Source organism: Gadus chalcogrammus, chromosome 18 (genome assembly GCF_026213295.1).
Source record: "Gadus chalcogrammus isolate NIFS_2021 chromosome 18, NIFS_Gcha_1.0, whole genome shotgun sequence".
In the NCBI taxonomy this organism is placed as follows: Eukaryota; Metazoa; Chordata; class Actinopteri; order Gadiformes; family Gadidae; genus Gadus; species Gadus chalcogrammus.
The window spans coordinates 21,341,478-21,362,429 of record NC_079429.1 but is presented as its reverse complement, the minus strand read 5'-3'; the positions used below and the strand labels follow the sequence as shown (position 1 = coordinate 21,362,429).

At 42.5% G+C, this 20,952-nt stretch overlaps 1 protein-coding gene across 1 annotated transcript in view; it reads left to right on the top strand.

The window, feature by feature from the left end:
• The window catches only part of LOC130371682 (G protein-activated inward rectifier potassium channel 1-like), a 144,959-nt gene that overhangs the window by 121,732 nt on the left and 2,275 nt on the right, over nt 1-20,952 (top strand). Inside the window, exons 2-3 of the mRNA XM_056577540.1 lie at nt 18,356-18,572; nt 19,155-19,306. Coding sequence (XP_056433515.1) covers nt 18,356-18,572; nt 19,155-19,306 — 369 coding nt within the window. The remainder of the gene's footprint in view (nt 1-18,355; nt 18,573-19,154; nt 19,307-20,952) is intronic.

Below are 20,952 nucleotides of genomic sequence, written 5' to 3'. Positions count from 1 at the left end.
TTTGACAACATTCAGGGAAAACAGTTTTTTTTTCCACTCTGTTTGTTACACAGTTCGTAAACGGTTTAGGAAATTACACACTGAAAACAAGCACACATCTGCGTGCCAACATTTCTACACAAATGGTTCACAATGCTTTAAACTCACGTTTTCACAATTCAGTCAGGCTACTCAGTTCCCAATGCATTATGGTAGATGATCATTGATTTGAATAATAATGCATAGAAAAATAAACAAAGGAAACAGAGAATAGAAGGGAGAATATAAAAGAATGTAAAAGTGTCTCATTCTAGAAGGAAGAATATAAAAGTGTCTCATTCTTCACGCATTACTTTAAGATTCCCAAATATTTCACAAAAGGTTGACATTTTAAGTACAATTTTTGGACTGAGCCTTTCACCGTGAATTTAACTTTTTCTAGTTTAAGAAAAAATAAAACATCCGGTCACCGCTGGGGGAGTAGGGGAAGTCCAGACCAATAAGATTCTTCCACGGGCAAGAAGTAATGTTAAAGCAATAATGTCCGATTGGTTCCGGTTTAAGGTTAAACTCTCGCTTGGAATACCGAATATTGCAATCAACGGGCAGGGCTTAATTTTAATTTCTATGACTTCAGATAAAGTTTGAAAAACGGATGACCAAAATTGATTCAAACGGGGACACGACCAAAACTTGTGTGTTTTGGTGTGTGTTAAATCAGCAGGAGAGAGGGAGCATCTCATACAGCTGCTGTCTGTTCCTGGATATATATCTGATAAACTAGCCCTACTGAAATGAGCCCTATGCACTACTTTGAACTGAATGAGCCCCAAGCGTGCACATGATGAGGATGAGTTAATCCTTCGTAAAGCATCCTCCCAGTGTCTGTCCGACAACTCAAACATCAACTAGCCCTCCCACCTGATTTTTTGAAAGGTGATGGTTTTCTAGAGACATTAGTTGCGAATATAACAATGATAGAGGAGGGTCATTTCTTCCCATGCTGCCTCAGTAGGGAGGACAGGGAAAGAAGGGAACAGTGTTTTGACACAGTGCCGTATTTGGAGACACGTAAAAAAAATTACTACGAGATAGATCATATTTCTGGGCTATGTTTTCAAAACTATCGAACCCTTCTTTACAGTACAAGCTTCTAAAAACATGAAAGCTGCTTCTGCCCAACTGAATAACTTTTAAGTCGAGAGAGGAGGCTGGAAATAAATTATTCTTACAAATAGGATTTAGAGGGGAGGGAGAGGTGAATTTATAATGATTTCGGAACTGGGCCCAGATTCTAAGGGTGGACAGTACTACGGGATTGGAGGTAAACCTGGTCCACCTTGTAGGCAGGGAGGAGTACACCAATGCAGGGAGGGATGACGAGTGGCAAGGGTGTGCCTCAAGTGTACATCAATCGGCGTCTGGTACATGGAGCCAGAATAAAGTTTTCTGCAAATTAGCTGCCCGATATTAGTGAATAAAACTGGGGAGAGCTAGTCCCCCCACATTGCGTCCCCGTTTATGTAAGCATTTATTCACTCTTGGGACTTTATTTTTCCAGATGAAGTAGGTAATGGATGTGTTTACTGATCAGGAATAACGGTAGGCACATGTGGAACAAATACAAATACTTTGGGAATACGATCATCTTCACCGATTGTACCCTCCCTGCAATAGTGAGAGGAAGACTGTTCCACCTTTGAAAGTCGGCTTTCATCTGATTATTTAGGGGTGTAAAATTAGCTCAAAGAAGAGAGGTGAAGGAACGTGGAATGTTTATTCCAAGATATTTGAATCCAGAATGTGTTAACTGGAAGGGGAATGACTCTTGTTTTATTTGCATGGCCAAATCATTAATGTGGAAGCATTCGCTTTTCTGATAATTAAGTTTGTAGCCAGAAAAAGACCAAAAATTGTTCAATAGTGATACAATTACAGGGGCGCTAGCTCCTTGATTGCTTACATAGATCAAGAGATCATCCGCATACAGAGAGACGCGATGTTCCTCACTCCCACGACCCACCCCCAATAACAACAACGATGACCTCAATGCAATCGAAAGAGGCTCAATTGCCACTGCAAACAGGAGCCTCAGAGAGGTCCTCAGAGATTACTTTAGGGAGAAGGGATTCTAAACGATATGCCATCACCTTGGCTAAAAGCTCAACATCTAGGAGGGAGATAGGACGGTAAGAGCCACAGTTAGTAGGGTCCTTGTCCTTTTTGAGGAGTAGTGTGATCGTAGCTTTTGTGACGGTGGGGGGCAAAGAACCCTTTCCCAATGATTCTTTAAATACTTCTAGCATAATGGGTGCAATTTTATCTTTAAATTTCTTAAAAAATTCTAGGGGGTAACCGTCAGGTCTCGGAGATTTAGCAGTTCGCACATCCCCGATGGCTGCAGTGATCTCTGACTGTGTAAGAGGCCGGTCTAACCCTTCCCTGTCTCCAGGCTCAATAGCAGGTATTTCCAAATTATCTAAGAAACGGTTCGTATTTGTAACATCTGATTGGAATTCAGAAGCGTAAAGTGTAGAGTAAAATGTTGCAAAAGTATGATTAATTTCCTTTGGGTTGGTGACTATATTTTGATCCTGATCTCTCACTTTGGGTATGAGCTTTGACGCAGCCTGACATTTCAGCTGGTGAGCCAGCAATCCAGTACTCAGGTCCGCAGTAACTCAGCCTGGTCTATGACCAGGCTGAGTACTGTTCATAGACAAAACCAATTTGAAAATAGTCAATCTTCTTATTAGATTTTCCTGTGAGGTAGTAACAATTATACAGAAGCGTCTCCCTTTCAATGGCGCATACTACATGCCCTATATGGAGTAACCCCATATTAAAAGGGGGTAGAAAAACATTAACAAACAAATCATGGCAACATAGAGGTATAAACCAAGTTGGTCAGATAGTGATAGATGGTTGTATGGTACCCTTTAATGTCTTAAAAACACTATGATTTAAAAGATGTCGACTTTTAAAATTAAAATCAATTTTGGGGTTACTTATTAACACAAAGGATTTAGATCTGGACAAAAAACTGAGGGAGATTGCATCAGGGAGGAGAACAGTGTCAAGATTATACAAGTTGTTGACCACTGCATCCTTTGACAGCCTATCCTCTCTTCAACACAAATGGGAGCATAACTTGGGCATACCCCTGAGTAATGCACAGTGGGCATAGGCGTCGATTACGCCGGGGACGCCGTGGACACGTTCCCGACAGATTTGGTCAAGGTTCATTTTGTACCCACCACTTGTTAAAAAAAAAAGAAAAATCAAATTGAATTATTATGGATTATTACATGGGTCTTCTCAATGCAGTGGAACACTCCGTTCACTTACATGCAGGGCTGTAGTGGTCAAATTAGAGGTGGGTAAACTATGAATTTTTTGATCAGACCGACCTCGACACAACGCAACGCAACGCAAAGTGTTGCGACTCTGTAAGGCTAGCCTGGCTATATTCCATTATGTTATCAATTAAAGTCATATTAAATCAATCAATGACAGTCAATGAATGTGTTTGTAGTTTATTCAAGTTATTCAAATTTCAACAGTAAAGAAAAGTATGTGTAGATTAAGAACTATCTATCTATGGCATGTGTGTATGTATGTGTATTAGTATGCATGCTTTTTCACAGTAGTACCCAGAGGGCCTCCTTGTCCTCCACGTCAGGTCCTGCCTTGCAGGGGCGTGTTCTGGAGTTCATGGCTCCCCTGTGCTTCACCAGCCAGGACTTCACATACGTGTTGGATTGAACTTTGTGGTGGCTGAGTGGTGGGCCATTCAGTTGAATAAACATCAAGGACGACACTGTGACCAAGTGCAGACTGCATCTCAGGGGGCACACTATGATGTTCATTAAGCTGAACCCCCTCTCACACTCAGCAGTGCTAACTGGAATGAGATGGTCGATATTCAGGAGTGGTGCAAGGTTTTCTGGAATGATGCTTGAGTTATCCTTAAAATCCCTATAGCCTTCAAGAATTTTTCTGTCATCAAGTCTGAACCTTTGGGCAAGTTGTTTCAACTTGGATTCCCCATACTGCTCCTCTAGGGAACAGGCCAGTTTGCTGGGAATATAACTTTAAAGAAAATAAATAATAAAATAAAAATATTTATAATATATAGAATACAAATATTTATAAATATTTATATTTTTATTGGTTTAACCGCCAACCGCCCGAATTTAATTAAAATATATTTTTTTGTCGCGTCATCCGCCCGATCCACGGTTCAGCCGCGGAGTCCACGGCTGCAACCGCCAACCTCGCATCTCCAAATTGAGGCTTTTACATAGCGACTAAGCTATCGCGAAGTTGATACGCCGAAACCGGAGTTTAATATGGATAGTAAAACTCTGACTGACTTTCACTCATTTTGACGTGGGCAGTACACGGATAGCATCACCACGCATTGGCCAATCTGAATGCTCGTAGTCACTAAATAGTTCGTCAAGTAAAATTGATTTATAAATCACTAAAACAACTCATGTGAATTGATCATCTTCAGTCTTACTTTGTACTTGAGGCCTTTTTCGGGCATCTGTTGGAGTGGGAGCACTCGAAGGTCTCTTCAAAAATCGCCTGATATCCATGGCTAATTAATGACAGGTAGGCAGGCCACAACGCGCAGGGCCATGTGTTTACATACTTCCTGTTTACATATTTTCCTGGATCCTGATTGGTGTCGCTGCCGCAGCCGCAAGGAACTGATTGGAGGGTCACAGACCATAATAGCATAGGCCTACAGCGCAGATGAAAATGATTCAGATTACAGCGTTTATTTGTTCAACAATGTGAAACCTTGTCTTAGGTGTTTTCAAATTATGCTGAATTTATTTCCGATTATTCCAACGGCAGAATACAAGGCACAGGGAACTTTGAGGTGCGTAAACGCTATTTAGAGGTGCGTAAACGCTATTTCCTAAATTCCAGAGGTGCGTAAACGGCGTTTACGTACGTTTACCCTCCACTACAGCCCTGGTCACTGTCAAGAATCACTCCTAGGTTTCTAACAGAATCAACTGCCTTAAAACCCTTTGTATTAAGTTGAGCAGCAAGCTTATTTCTTTGGTTCTCCTTACCAAAAGTTATCACCTCTGTTTTTTCAGTGTTTAGCTGTAAGAAATTTTGGGACATCCAGGTGTTGATATCAGTGAAACACTGATAGAGAGAGTCCATGGGGGAGAGATCATCAGGAGATAAAGACAGATAGATTTGGGTATCATCAGCATAGGAGTGATAAGAGATGGAATGCTGTTTGATGAGCGCGCCAAGGGGGAGCATGTATAAGTTAAACAGAAGAGGGCCGAGAATCGATCCCTGAGGGACGCCACAGGATAAGGGCATAGGTTCTGACTTAAAATTCCCAATAGCGACGTAAAAACTTATATTTTCTAGATAAGACCTCAACCAGCTACGAACAGTTCCAGAGAGGCCCACCCAGTGTTCCAGTCTATGTAAGAGAATATGGTGGTCAACAGTATCGAAAGCTGCACTAAGATCTAAAAGCATAAGGACTGTGGTTTTACCTGCATCGTTGTTTGTGCAAATGTCATTTACTACCTTTATGAGGGCTGTTTCAGTGCTGTGATGTTCTCTAAAACCTGATTGGTAGAGGTCAAAGCAGCAAGTCGCAGTCAGAAAGGCAGAAACTTGGGTAAAAACTACCTTTTCTAATACCTTACCAATGAAGGGTAAGTTTGATATGGGCCTATAGTTGCTGGGTGTTGATGCGTCAAGACTGGCCTCTTTAAGGAGAGGCTTCACCACAGCTGTTTTCAGGGACGTGGGAAAGATTCCAGTCTGTAAGGAGGTGTTAATTATTTGAAGAATATCGGCTGAGATGAGGTGGAAAATAGTTTTGAAGAACTTTGTTGGTAAGACATCTAACTCAGATGTAGAGGAACTTAGACTTCGCACAGTTTTCTCCAGAGTGTCAGAGTTAATGGAGTTGAAGTGGGACAGGGTTGTAGCATCATCCTTACTAGTTGGCATTTCAGCACGTATAGCAACATATGGTTTGGAGATTATTTGGTTCCTTATGTTGCTAACTTTCTGAATGAAAAATGTTGCGAATTCATTACATTTTTCAATAGAGAAAAATTCGGGTATAAGCTGAGAAGAGGGGTTGGTTAGCTTGTCAATAGTAGAGAAAAGAGCCCTTGTATTGTTTATTTTACTGTTGATAATGTTAGAAAGATGGTCAAGTGGTTAACTCTGGAATCGCATGTACTAAGACCTGATGGGTTAGTGGTCAGAGAACAACTCATTAACGCGGGGATAAGGGGTTTGATTCCTTAATGAAGCTAGCTTTTTTCTTTCATATTGGACTGGATGTTTGCATGCCATTTTGCGTAACTTGTAGTTTATGATGAAGAAATGTTACTGGGGTTAAAGGTCCCATGACATGAAAATCTCACTTTATGAGGTTTTTTAACATAAATATGAGTTCCCCTAGCCTGCCTATGGTCCCCCAGTGGCTAAAACTTGCGTTTGGTGTAAAACGAGCACTAGCTGTTCTGCTCGCCTTTGAAAAAACGGAGGCTCAAGTGCGCTGATTTGGAATGTCTGTATTTAGGACCTCACCAAGAATCTCAGCTCCTCCCCTTACTCTGCCTGGCCCGCCCAGAGACGTTGGCCCGCCAATGAGACTCGACCGTGCGAGCGCCACGTGTGTGTGTGTGTGTGTGTGTGTGTGTGTGTGTGTGTGTGTGTGTGTGTGTGTGTGTGTGTGTGTGTGTGTGTGTGTGTGTGTGTGTGTGTGTGTGTACTGTAACGCAACTGTTTCTTGTCGGTTCTTTGACGTGTCTTGTATTTCCACAACGAGACTGTTGTGGGGGTTATCTGAGCCATGGTTGAGAAGGAATTGGGGGAAAGGAACTTTGGCTTTGACTCGCTGAAGTACATGAACTGCGACATGACGCCGGTTGCCGCGAGGCACCATCGCCCGAAGCGGGCAGCCAGCAGCAGGCAGCTCGCGGTTCAGTCGACTTCAGGTTGATGTGAAAGTGGAAGAAACAGAGACGTCACAGAACCCGACAAAGTCGTTTGTGATTCATAATATCGTCTGGAGGCGCACACAGCTTTTGGCCGTGATAATATGTATTAAATTATATAGATTTCTATGTATTATATGATATTATTTAGATGTAGAGCTCCAGGACTGTAACGCAAGTGTTGTACACTTCCTTGTTATTTGGATAACCGTTCTGCTTTTGGTGTTATGGCGCATAACACGTCGGACTCTCGTCTCTGGTATTTCTACAACGAGACTCGTATTGGGGGTTATCTCAGCCAAGGTTGAGAATGAATTGGGGGGAAGGAACTTTGGCTTTGACTCCCTCAAGAACATGAACCACGACATGGAGGAGAAAGGGATTGTTGGCGGCGAATGTCTCCCGCTTGAGCCCCGCTGAGGGACCACCGCCGGAGGCAGAGGTGCCTAAGTGCTGCCCAGCAACGATCCCTTTCTCCTCCTTGTCGCGGTTCAGTCTAATTCACATTGATGAGGACGTTGAAGAACTAGGAACGTCGGAGAACCCAACGCGGTCGTTTGAGATTCATAATATCGGCTCACACAGCTTTTGGCCGTGATAATATATATTATATGATATTGATATCTATGTAGGCTATATGATAATATTTAGATATAGAGCTCCAGGACTCCCGTGTGTTCTAGAATATTTACAGAACACGGCTAAAGGCTGTGTGCGCCTCGCCATTGCGATACATCCACTGTAAACAGAGCGCATGGTACCGTGGCTGCAAGCTGCTAAGGGCCACACCCCCACCCTCCTCCTTGACCCGCCTCGCTCCTCCTCATTTGCATTATAGCTACAGACACCAAAACAGCGCATTTGGGGGAAGCTCAATGTGCGACTGGCTCGGAGTGGCTGTAACTCTGCACCACGGCTGAATTTCGGGAACGTCTTTGAATACTGTGTTAGTTGCCCACTAATACCTATATTAAAGAATACATAAAATAGCATGTCATGGGACCTTTAAGGTTAGGGTAACGCTAAGGGTAAGACACAAAGTGTTTTTGCAACACAATATTTCTAACAAAGTCCAAAGTTTTGATGACTCCAGTAGGGAACTTAAGATACCTAGAGAAATGCTCACAAGAGTGCTCACAAAACATCAACAAGTCAGCAGTGTGGTACAGGGTGATCATTTCTGTTATACAGTACAAAAGCTGAAACTATTAGCCAGGAGTGGGAAAGATGCAGACGCAGACGTGGGAAGCAATAAGACACACCAACACACAGTTGCCTGTTGCAAAATGGTTCAGAGTTTAATATAAATAGTTAGGGTTAGCTGGTATGGCGTTATCTGGTGGCTATAGTCTAATGTTAGCTTAGTTCGTGTTGTTTCGTCATGTTAATCGCTAGTAATAGTGGTAACCCTTCCTTTTACAGTCCCCTAATTACTAGGTATTTACCCGGTACATACATGGTAAATCATAGTGTATTACTGGGTAATTACCACTGGTAATAAGAAGGTAAATACAGAGGTAGTTACCCGGTAAATACATGGTAATTCATAGTGTATTACTGGGTAATTACCACTGGTAATAAGAAGGTAAAGAGGAATTATCCGGTAAATTAGTGTATTACTGTGTAATTACCACTGGTAATAAGAAGGTAAATTCAGAGGAATTACAGCTGATGTACTAAGTAAAACCTCCACTATTACCCATCAACTCAACTAAGTAGAGTGTAGTTGTTGTTTTAGGTTGGTAATAACTCAGATATTGTGTACTTCCTAGGAAATTAGGAAACCAATTCTTATAAACACTTATCATCCAAGGTTTATGTTCTTAACAGCCGAAGTTTAATGATGTACAATCTAGAAATTAGCATAGTACTTTCCAATAAAATACTTTTCCTTAGTTATTATTCGTAGCTACACCCATTTAGAAAGGGTTTATTCGATTTACCACTATGGAATTACTTACCTGGTAACAACCTCTGCAGGAACAGTTTTCCTCTAGTGTTATGGTACATCTTCTTAAATACTGGGTACAAAGCCGTTTGTTTCCATGGTATTACCAGGTTCTTACCATATAATTTATAATAGATACATTCCATTATCCATGCAGTCAACACAAACTTGTACCATGTATGTTCTGCAACGTTACCAAGTAAAACACGACAATTTACCCAGTAATTAAGCTGAAACTGTACTGTAAAAGGAAGCCTTGTTTGTTTCCATGGTATTACCAGGTTCTTACCATATAATTTGTAATACATTATTCCCTTTTCAATGCAGTCAACACAAACTTGTACCATGTACGTTCTGCGACGTTACCAAGTAAAACACGACAATTTACCCAGTAATTAAGCTGAAACTGTACTGTAAAAGGAAGCCTTGTTTGTTTCCATGGTATTACCAGGTTCTTACCATATAATTTGTAATACATTATTCCCTTTTCCATGCAGTCAACACAAACTTGTACCATGTACGTTCTGCGACGTTACCAAGTAAAACACGACAATTTACCCAGTAATTAAGCTGAAACTGTACTGTAAAAGGAAGCCTCGTTTTTTCCATGGTATTACCAGGTTCTTACCATATAATTTGTAATACATTATTCCCTTTTCCATGCAGTCAACACAAACTTGTACCATGTACGTTCTGCGACGTTACCAAGTAAAACACGACAATTTACCCAGTAATTAAGCTGAAACTGTACTGTAAAAGGAAGCCTTGTTTGTTTCCATGGTATTACCAGATTCTTACCATATAATTTGTAATACATTATTCCCTTTTCCATGCAGTCAACACAAACTTGTACCATGTACGTTCTGCGACGTTACCAAGTAAAACACAACAATTTACCCAGTAAGTAAGCTGAAACTGTACTGTAAAAGGAAGCCTTGTTTGTTTCCATGGTATTACCAGGCTCTTACCATATAAGTTGTAACTGGTTATTCCCTTTTCCATGCAATCAACACAAACCATATATGTTCTGCAACATCGTTCACCAGTAGTTAAGCACTCTAATTGTTGTTATAAAACCCCAAACCACTGTTGATGAAAGACATATTACAATTAAACAAAATCAAAGGCTTATCTGTCAAACAATGCATATCTCACAAACAGGCACTGAACACTGAAGAAATCGGACAAAAAAAAGAGCCGTCCACATCAACTCGATTTAAATGTTACTGATGGTGTTTTCATAAAACACATGACAGTGTTATGGCAAGTGACCACAAGGAAGACTGCTTCAACCTCTACAATTTGAATAAGTGGTGAATGCCATGCAGCAATCTGCCTATGGGAGCATCTTTGTGGTCATTCGCAAACCAATGAGTCCACTCGATGAATGAGAGATGACTCTTTAGTGTCTTCTCTGTGAGGTATCCCTGCAGTCTCCACATCTGGGATTTGAAGGCTGACCAAGACCTGACCAGGTACCTCCAAATCTCCCCTTCAAGAATCAGAAGACAAGAAAATAAACATTAGGACTGTCAATTAATGAACATTTCTAGAACATGTAGAACTCAAAGATTATTTTGTTTATCAGTTAAGAAAGGATGCTGGTCCTCTGGCCATTGTGTTTGGTCATATTGAAAAGAGAAAAAGGCATAGCCATAAATACAGTTAATAGGACGGGAGGGGACAGGCTGTTAGCTCCGGTTAGCCCTTTAGCATCGAGCTAGCGGAGCTTCTGTCATTCAAATAACTCGGACATGTTGTTTAAAACCTATAACACCCAATTCATTAAAATATCCGGATTTAATCGGGCTCTCTCCCATAAGTACAGTTAATAGGACGGGAAGAGACAGGCTCTCTTAGCCCCGGTTAGCGCGATGCTAAAGAGCAGCTCTACCGGAGCATCCCACCTCAACAGGTGCAAGTTAGCCTCCGGTTTGATATCTGCCGGATATTTGGTTTACCACCCAATCGGATTCATCAACATAAGTGCAATACATTACGGGCTTAGTATGTTGAGGACGGTTTAGGACACCGTATCGCGAAAAATCACAAACACATGTTGTCGCCATCAATGTCTGTGCAACAACGTTGCACAGACATTGTGGTGGCATGTGCTCATTATACCACTGTGAAGGGGGTCGCCGGCCCTCCGCTGCGCGTCGGGGCCGGACAACGCCCCTTAACAGTGGTATAATGAGCACATACCACAGCCTGGCGTGATCTATTGCTTAAATATATATAAAGTCTATGTGTATAGCTCATACACATGACAAGACACGCATATCTTTCCAATTTTTATTCATTCAGAATATTTACATAGCCTACTATTTGAAAATGAAAGAGGCTGGGATTTTGTTTCATATCATTTGTTTATATTGTTCAGTAGTATATGCCTAAATATACACTGTGAAGGGGGGCCGGCGACCCCCTTCACAGTGGTATAATGAGCACATGCCACCACAATGTCTGTGCAACGTTGTTGCACAGACATTGATGGCGACAACATGTGTTTGTGATTTTTCGCGATACGGTGTCCTAAACCGTCCTCAACATACTAAGCCCGTAATGTATTGCACTTATGTTGATGAATCCGATTGGGTGGTAAACCAAATATCCGGCAGATATCAAACCGGAGGCTAACTTGCACCTGTTGAGGTGGGATGCTCCGGTAGAGCTGCTCTTTAGCATCGCGCTAACCGGGGCTAAGAGAGGCGGCAGTAGCTCAGGAGGTAGAGCGGGTTGGCTGGTAACCTGAAGGTTGTTGGTTCGATCCCCGGCTCCTCCTAGCTGAGTGTCGAGGTGTCCTTGAGCAAGGCACCTTACCCTGACTGTTAGTTCCCGACGAGCTGGCTGTCGCCTTGCATGGTTGACTCCGCCGTCGGTGTGTGAATGTGTGCGTGAATGGTGAATGTGAGGCAATATTGTAAAGCGCTTTGAGTGGCCAATGGTTAGAAAAGCGCTATATAAATGCAGTCCATTTACATTTACATTTAAATGAGGCCGTAGCACAGTTAATGGACGAGCAGAGGTGGTGACGTCATCGAGTCCGCTGCTGTTCCAATTGCAGGTACGTACTCGCGTGCTCGCAAGTCTGTGCTTGAAGTACGGACTTGCCAAGTACGTGCTTGCAAGTCATCGAGTCCGTAGTACGCGTGCTAGGAATTGAGAAATGGCCCTGTAGTGCAAGGGAGTTCATGCACAGATCCCTGAGACAAGCGGCTACGCGCACACATGCACACCCATAGCGAGTGACGTAGGACGTAAAGTCCCGCCCAGGTCGAAGTGGCGTCGATTTAGAGAGTCCCAATTTAAGAACGCATCAAGAGCACTTCCGGGTTTTACGACAGTACTTGGCCTGATGCGTACTTTGAATTGGAACAGTACTTGGGCTACGACTGATGACGTTTCACAAGAACGCAAGCACACAAGTACAGAAAAGAACGCGAATTGAGAAACTGCCACTTTATTTACCCCAAACTAGCTTTCATAATCCAGCAGGTTACACAATACAAATAACTCTTGCACAAATACAGAAGGCCTATACAGTAGGCTAATACAGCGACCACCTCAGCAAAAGGTAAAATGTAAAAAGAAGATATAAGCTAAATTAAAAAATACAGATGCTGTAGCCTACATAAAAATACAGATGCCACATGAAATATGAAAATAGGATACAATTTATAAATATGCAAAACTAGGATATAACTAGGCTATAATGAGAATACTTGGTTACAGCTGTGCAATGACTATCCTAAATTAAATTAGTTATATGGAAAGATTTTGTCTATGGAATGATCCTGTCACTTCACTGCCACACATTGTGTGTGTCAGTAAAGTGATAGAATATGGTAGGAGAATCCGTGTATGGTTCGTTCTTTGAATATTCCGATTTAAAACAAAATCAGAAAAAACAATTAACAGGATTGTTTTTTGGTTTTTCTGATTTGGTTTTGAAACTGAAAAAGGCCAAAAGGAATAAACAAATAAACAGCATTTGATTTGTGTTTGTGTGTTTTGTGTGTTGGTTTTTTAAACCCGAAACAGAAAAACAAAAACAAAAATAGATACATGTATAGTTATAGGCTACACCAGAAGGCAGAACGCAGCGAAGAAAAAAGAGCCAACCACCTAAACCAGCAATAGACTGTCTAATTATATTTAGCCTTAGTTATGGCCGCACTTGAACCTTATGGTGATTTTATTCGTGAACTATTTGACACTGGAAAGACACACGCCGCGATCAGTACCGCTCTAAAGCAATCTGGTTCCCCGAAGTGCTCTATTATGACGGTGAGGAGGTTCTGTGTGGAGCACAACCTTCGAAGAAGAAATCTAGTTTCCGATTTAGTTTCAGATCGTCCGCTCGCAGACTAAGTCGCTGGCTCCCATGGGAAACAATAAAGCTGGCCATTGTAGAAGGTATTGTTATGAAGGTACTTGAGTGCCTAGTTTGTAGGTACTTGACGTACATCACGCTAGCTAGACCCTCACCAATTTGCCTACAGGGCTAATAGGGGAGTGGACGATGCAGTTTCACTTTGCACACATTTCATTCTGCAACATCTGAACACTAAGTCCACCAATGTCCGTGTACTATTCATTGATTTTAGCTCGGCTTTCAATACCATCATTCCTGTCAGACTATACAACTTTCTCCTGGCCGCAGGAGTTGATGCTCTACTTTGTCAGTGGATCTTAAACTTCCTGTCCAGTAGGAAACAGTGTGTTAAAATCAAGAATAATGTGTCATCACCAAGGATTCTGAACACCGGCGCCCCACAAGGGTGGGTCTTGTCACCTCTATTATTTTCTCTGTACACTAATAATTGTACATCAAACTCTGCATCTGTTAAAATGTTAAAGTTTGCAGATGACACCACTGTCATAGGCCTCATATCTGATGGGGAGGAATCTACCTACAGGACTGAGGTTGAACAGCTGGTGCAGTGGAGACAATAACCTTATACTAAATACAACCAAAACCAAAGAACTCATCATTGACTATGGGAAAAAGGCAGGCCAGCACCTTCCCATCTCCATTGATGGCCAAGTTGTGGAGTGGGTCTCCTCCTTCCGCTTCTTAGGCGCCACTATCCACCAGTCCCTATCATGGAACCTCTACATTAGTCTTATTATTTCCAAAACCCATCAGAGGTTATACTTCCTCCGTCAGCTGAGGAAGTTTGGGGTAAGTCAGGCAGGCATGACCCATTTTTATCGTGCAGCCATCGAAAGCGTGCTCACCTTCTCCCTCCTGGTCTGGTATGGTAGTGCTACCAGCCAGGACAAAGAACAGCTTGAGAGGGTAGTACGCAGGGCCTCTAAAATCATTGGCTGTAGTCTGCCTACCATAGGCTCGCACTATGACACCAGAATTTCCAGGAAAACTAGGAGTATCATCTCTGACCCCTCTCATCCAGCACACCACTTATTCACACTCTTACCATCAGGGAGGAGGTACAGAAGCATCACAAGCAAAACAACACGCTTTAGGGATAGTACCTATCTACAAGCTATACGCCACTTGAACAAGCACTAAGCAATTTAAGGTCTTTAAGATCTTCATGGTCTACCTCACTTGCAGTTTTTGCACCACTGTACTGTACTTTACTGCTGTCATTCCCCGCAAACCATGCATAGTGTTGTACTCCTTGTTATTTATGTGCCGTTTTGGCTTTCTGTCTTGTAATGTTGTGTTGTTATCTTGCTGTGTAATACATGTGAGCACACCAAAACAAATTCCTATCAACTGTATTTTATATACTGTTGAAATGGCTATAATAATAATAAATAAACTTGAAACTTGAGAGACTCGATTGAACGTTTGAAACGTCATTATATGTTTTGTTTTTTTTAAAACAACCTCTTGCCTACAGAGCAAGCGTCTCTATCGATTGGGCCACGGCCACGGTGACCACACTGTTGTAACTGGATTTACTAATATATAAGATATGACGCTACAACTAACAACAAATGAGAGGAGTACGACGGAGTATTAGGGCCACACTCGCCATGACGAGATTAAAGTCGACACCTCGACTTTAAAGTCAACATGTCGACATTATACATGAAATGTCGAGAATAAAGTTGAAATGTCACGTCGACTTTAATATCGACATGTCGACTTTAAACTCGAAATGACGAGAATAAAGTTGAAACATCATATCGACTTTAATCTCGACGTGTCCATTTTTTCCGTTCCTGTCAGCACGCAGACGCTCCGGGCATCCTCCCAAGCGTGCAGCGGATGACACAAAGTAATCGGCAATAACCCTGGGGTCATTGTATGTGGTGTCGGCCTCCATCCAAACAATATAGCGACTAAAACCGTCAATGCAACCACTGATGGCAATGCCGTAAGGCAGGGGTGCCCAACCTTTTTTGACCCAAGATCTACTTTTCAAGTAGCCAACCTCCCGAGATCTACCAGCAAACCTACCTTCAAGCCGGGGGGGGGGGGGGGGGTAGAGAACAATTGTTGACGGGGGGGGGGGTTGTATCGTGAACCTACGGACTTCAGTGGGGGTTTCATTCCGTCTGCGCACGGCACCTTCTCAACGATAATCAATAATCTTCCTCCCACTCAGGGTGAAAATGGTAGGTCTTAGCTTGTTTCCCCTCAGCCATGCCAACGTTTAGGAGTGTGTAACTACTGTTGACGGCTTTCAACTGCTGTTAACAGCACATGCGCTACCGCGCGTATATGTCCCGCGCAAATTTAATTTCATTAAAAAAAAAAAAAAAACTTTTTTTTTTTTTTTTTTTTCTTCACCCCTCGCGATCGACTTGGGATCTGTCGGCGATCTACTGGTAGACCGCGATCGACTGGTTGGGCACCCCTGCCGTAAGGCTTTAGTTTATCGTACCCATCTAAAAGCAGGAGTGCATTTCAGACCTTTGCTGTGATATTGCCCGCGCCTCAGACGCCGGGCACGCCTTTGCTGCTCCACACCCTCAGGATCAAGCAACTTGATCAATTGTCTTACTGTATTTTGCGACACAACATAACCTTTATGTATTGCACGGAGGTGCAACCATCTGTATCCTTGCATCTGCCCATTTCCCATGTTAAACCCGATTCTGAAATACAATTTTACAAAATTATCTACACAAGGCATTGGATTCAGTGCAGGCCCGTGGAGCGGTTGCTATCCCTCCCAACAAATTTCAACTGTATTCTCGACATTTCGAGTTTAATGTCGACTTTAAAGTCAACAAATCGAGATTAAAGTCTACATAATATTTCAACTTTATTCTCGACATTTCGAGTTTAATCTCGACATGTCGAGATTAAAGTCGACATGAGATGTCGAGATTAAAGTCGACATGACATTTCTACTTTATTCTCGACATTTCGAGTTTAATGTCGACATGTTGATTTTAAAGTCGACGTGTCGACTTTAATCTCGTCACGGCAAAAATAATTTTTTTCTTCATGTGTGGCACTAATACTCCGTCGTAGAGGAGAACTCCTCAAAGCAGTTCTGTGCTGAACTGATTTGGTCTGCTTGTCTTGTTCAGCGATTGGGTGCAAACACTTCAAATGCATTGGCTGAGAGAAAAGAGGGGCGGAGATTATTATCATACTAGAGAGACGCTGTATTTTACGCCGTTGTGATGTGCACAAACGCAGCGTATTTTACGTTCAAAACTGCGCTTTTTACGCACGCTCTTGAAAGGCTTAATTGCGGCGTAAAAAGCGGCGCTTTTTGCGCATGACGGCGTATTTTGTTTTTTACATTTTACGGCGTTTTTTACGGCGTAATGAAGGTGATACGCGACTAAATGATGGCGTTTTCTGGCGGGGATGGCTTGCCATACTTACGTCCCCAGTGGAAATCAGGCGTTATTCTCTATTCCAGGACAGTTAATTGGGTTTGCTAATGGCGGGGCAGGTGAGGTAGAGTTCATGCTTCTGTATGTCGTTATTATTGCAGGTGTGATTTATGTCCAATACTGTGTTGTGTGTATAGGTATTTGTATGCATTGTGTTATGAAGAAAAATTGTTGGGGGTTTTCCCAATCTGGCATCAGATTGGTAGGCCTATTTAACCCTGATTGGGAGACTGGGTGGGGATGCATTTGATATGCATCAGCTTGCTGTGAGGCTGTATTGTATGTCTACCTCAAAGTATTTTTTTTATTTTCTTTTGTTATAACTTTCTGAGCTGCCTCCTGCTTTCTGCGTTTTGACGCCTTGGTTGTGTACCGTCCCGCATGTGAGTTGGGGGGTGCAATACCTGGTACACATGGTATTAATAATTAATTAATGAAGTGACTAAACAAGGGTGTCTCTTCCCACTACACAAGTTGAAGACAGATACTTATTACTTAATTACTTACTTACCATTAGGCCACATACCTATTGTTATATACATATAAATATATATACTCAGATGTCACTATGAACCAGAGCTGACAGAAGTGTACCTTTTCAAAGTCCCCAATTTCCCAACTTTCGAGTCGATTTTCAATTATAAGTTGTTCCTATTTAAAGTAAAAAATGGGTTGGAAGTGTCCAATTTATCATGAAAATCATCGAATCAGCAAAGCAATTCACCTAATTAGTTCTGTTACATCACTGTCGAGCTTCTAGGATTGTAAGGGATGGGTGTTCCATCGCTGTCATGTACTCTTGTTCTTCCAGCTTTAGTCTTCTGTCATTGTTCATTTAACAGGATTCTCGGAGCAGAGTGAAACATTTGATCATAAACAGGTTTGTGCATATGCAAGGTGGCCATAGGCTCAATCACCACTGTGTTACCTAATTTGCCAACAGCTACCTGGACATGTATTTACATGAAGATCTTTGTAGATATTCGGATTGGCACTTTAAGTTGCCAGGCAGGACAATATATAAAAATGATAACCCCTAACCTCTAACCTCATCCAAAACGCCTCTGTTACATTTTTGTCTTTCATTGAAACCCTTACAGTACGAGAGGGAAAACTCACTTAAATTAAAAAATAAAATAAAGATAAGGAGTGCTTGTCTGAATGAATGTTACCAGCAAATGAGATTCTAATGTTAAACTACTGAAATCTATCTCTGCTGCGGGCTGCCACCACATGCTCAATGGTTGTGCAGTCACAGGGTGTCAGCGGAATTAGGTTCCATGTGGTTAAGCACAGCAGGACTCTGACAAAGTGCTCTCTCTAAATGATATCCTGGCTGGAGAGAGAGAATTATAGTTGAGTTGAAAATACTAGACTAGTTTCAGACAAATTCATGAGAATACTGATCTAAAAAAATAAGAAGTAGAATTTGAATCTCAAACAAATAATATGAGATCAACTCTATTGAGTGTGAGACCAGGAGATTTATATATATATTTTTTTTTTATGACATTGTTATAGTAAAATTGTGTATCTGAAGGGTTTTTGGCACAGAGCTCCACCCATCTGACTCTCTGGTCCTTAGTCAAGGCAGACCTCTGAGGGGGAATTCCTGCCCCTTGACCAGTGTGAGCTGGACGTGGGCTTCGGCACGGGGGCGGACCAGCTCTTCCTGGTGTCCCCGCTCACAATCTGCCACCAGATCACCAGCCGGAGCCCCTTCTTCGAGCTGTCGCAGCGCTCCCTCCGAAGCGAGCAGTTTGAGATCGTGGTCATCCTGGAGGGCATCGTGGAGACCACCGGTAACAACATGAAAGAAGATTTTTTGTTTATCTCTCGTTTCTTTCTTTCTTCATTCTTCATAATCACATTCAATCGAACAAAAGATTAAAAAGAAAAAACATGAACACATCAAATCGGAAACAATCTGTGTCATTTCCTTTGTCTTGGGATCTGATTATTGTTTAATTTCACCCTCTTCAAATATTCAATAGCGCTCGAAGATTTCCCCCTGAGCTTTAAAGGACAATACTGCCCTTGGTGATGAACAATCGATATCATGTTCTTGTGAAGCCTGGAGAGATGGTTATGATGGTTCGATCACAACGGTCATTCAATTAAAGGGCCCCTAGTTTTTAATATTCTTTACAAGCCAATTCCGTTTATACCCATTAGTGACCTCACAAGTGAGAGTGAAGGTGAATCAACCTGTCAGCAGCTGTTGTTGATATATCCATTTCTATGTCACCCATGGAAAGATATGGAAATGGCTAATCAACCTTTAATTCTTCTACCTTGGTTTTAGCTGCCTGACATTACCCTGTGGGTCTGCCTCCCTCCTCCCCTCCCTCCCCTCCCTCCTCCCCCTCTCCTCCCCCTCCCAGGGATGACATGCCAGGCCCGGACATCCTATACCGAGGATGAGGTACTCTGGGGGCATCGCTTCCTCCCAGTCATGTCCCTGGAGGATGGCTTCTTCCGGGTGGACTACTCCCAGTTCCACAACAACTTTGAGGTCCCCACACCCCCGCACAGTGTCAAGGAGCAGGAGGAGAAGCCGCCCCTCACCTCACCCGGAACTGTGCTGGCCGTGGACACCTCAAGCTCCAACTCCCGGTCCCTGAGGGGAGGAGGGGGAGGCTGCGAGGTGCGAGGTGGGAGTCGCCGGGAGAGGCTGATGTCAGTGGACTGTGCGAACTTCATTGAGGACCAGGCCACCTTCACCACCTCTACCACCTCCTCCTCCTCCTCCTCAAACAGGCTGCCCAGCAAGTTCCAGCGCATGAGCTCCACCAAGGAGGAGCAACTATGGCGGGGGCCCAAGGACGGCCTGTTGCTGCCCGGGGTGAAGGCCTCCAGCCTGGGGGACCTGCCGCTGAGGATCCAGAGGCTGCGGTCATGTTCCACGCCCATCCACTGGCTGCCGGAGGAGAAGCTGCAGCTTCTGGCGCTGGACAGGGAGTCAGGGGAGGGGGAGGAGGAGGTGGAGAGGCAGACGCTACCCCCTCCGGAGCAGGTCCCCGACACTCTGCCTGCTAAGCTCCGCAGGATGAACCGTTGACTTCTAGCAGGTATCAAGAAAACCTGGGGTCTGTTTGATTGTATTTTTATCAGGAATAAGGGGGTCTGTTGATCGTTGCCATGAAGAGCAGGACAAAGGTCTACAAGCTATTCAAACTCTCTCTGTACATAGACTGTATGTGGCCCTTTGCAACGTCACATAATAGTTTTCAATACACTATTACAAGAACCCTCCCTGCATAATCAAAACACAAGCCACATTTTAAAGTTTGATTTTACTGTCTTGTTATCTAAGGTGACTTTTGCTCTGGTGTCATTATGCATTACTATATCCCTTTATCGTTTGTTTGTATATTTTGATCTAGATGTTTATATTTGTTTTATTTATTTATTTTATAACTGCAGTATTTTGATAAATATTGATCTGATATATTGATATGATATTAAACACTGTCATAATCAATTGTAAGAGAATCTTATAAACCTAAAATAAGTCAGGGGATTTATATATTGTATTGAATAATGAAATTGAATGCATGACAATTAATATTATGGGGACAAATAACTTAATTTCTTTAAAAAAAAAAGTATTTGTATCTATTTAGACATAGCCTTTATTTTGGGGAGCAATGTGGCAATTATGGGGGACGCATCAACCTCGATTAGGACTATCGTTCCTAAACAAAGGAAATATCTATATTGAAAAAGAAGGGGTCAAACTCCAGAGGGATAGTCAGCCATATGCAATTTAACAACCAGGACTAAAATACACATGGGGTCTGCTGGCAGAGGCCCTCTGACCCCATCCGGGGCCACGTTCGCTGAGCTGAAACAGTTAGCTACCCTTCAGCCACACAGACCAAGGCTTGTGTAGTGTACCATCCACACTGTGTATGGAGGGGGGAATAATTTATTTAGAGTTTTTGAAGTTGTCTGCTGGAAATAGGTTTTAGGAAAAAAATCTTGCCTACCACTATTCCCCTCTGTTTCAGTCCCTTCAGAATGCGATGTTTCTGGTGTTTCTAGCTTTAATGCAAATGAGCGGCTGCCCATTGACCAATGAGCTGTCAAACTGAACCACAGAATGGAGGAGAAAGGATTGTTGCCGTTTGCAGACTCCTGGAGCTCTATATCTATATAATATAATAATAATATTATTAT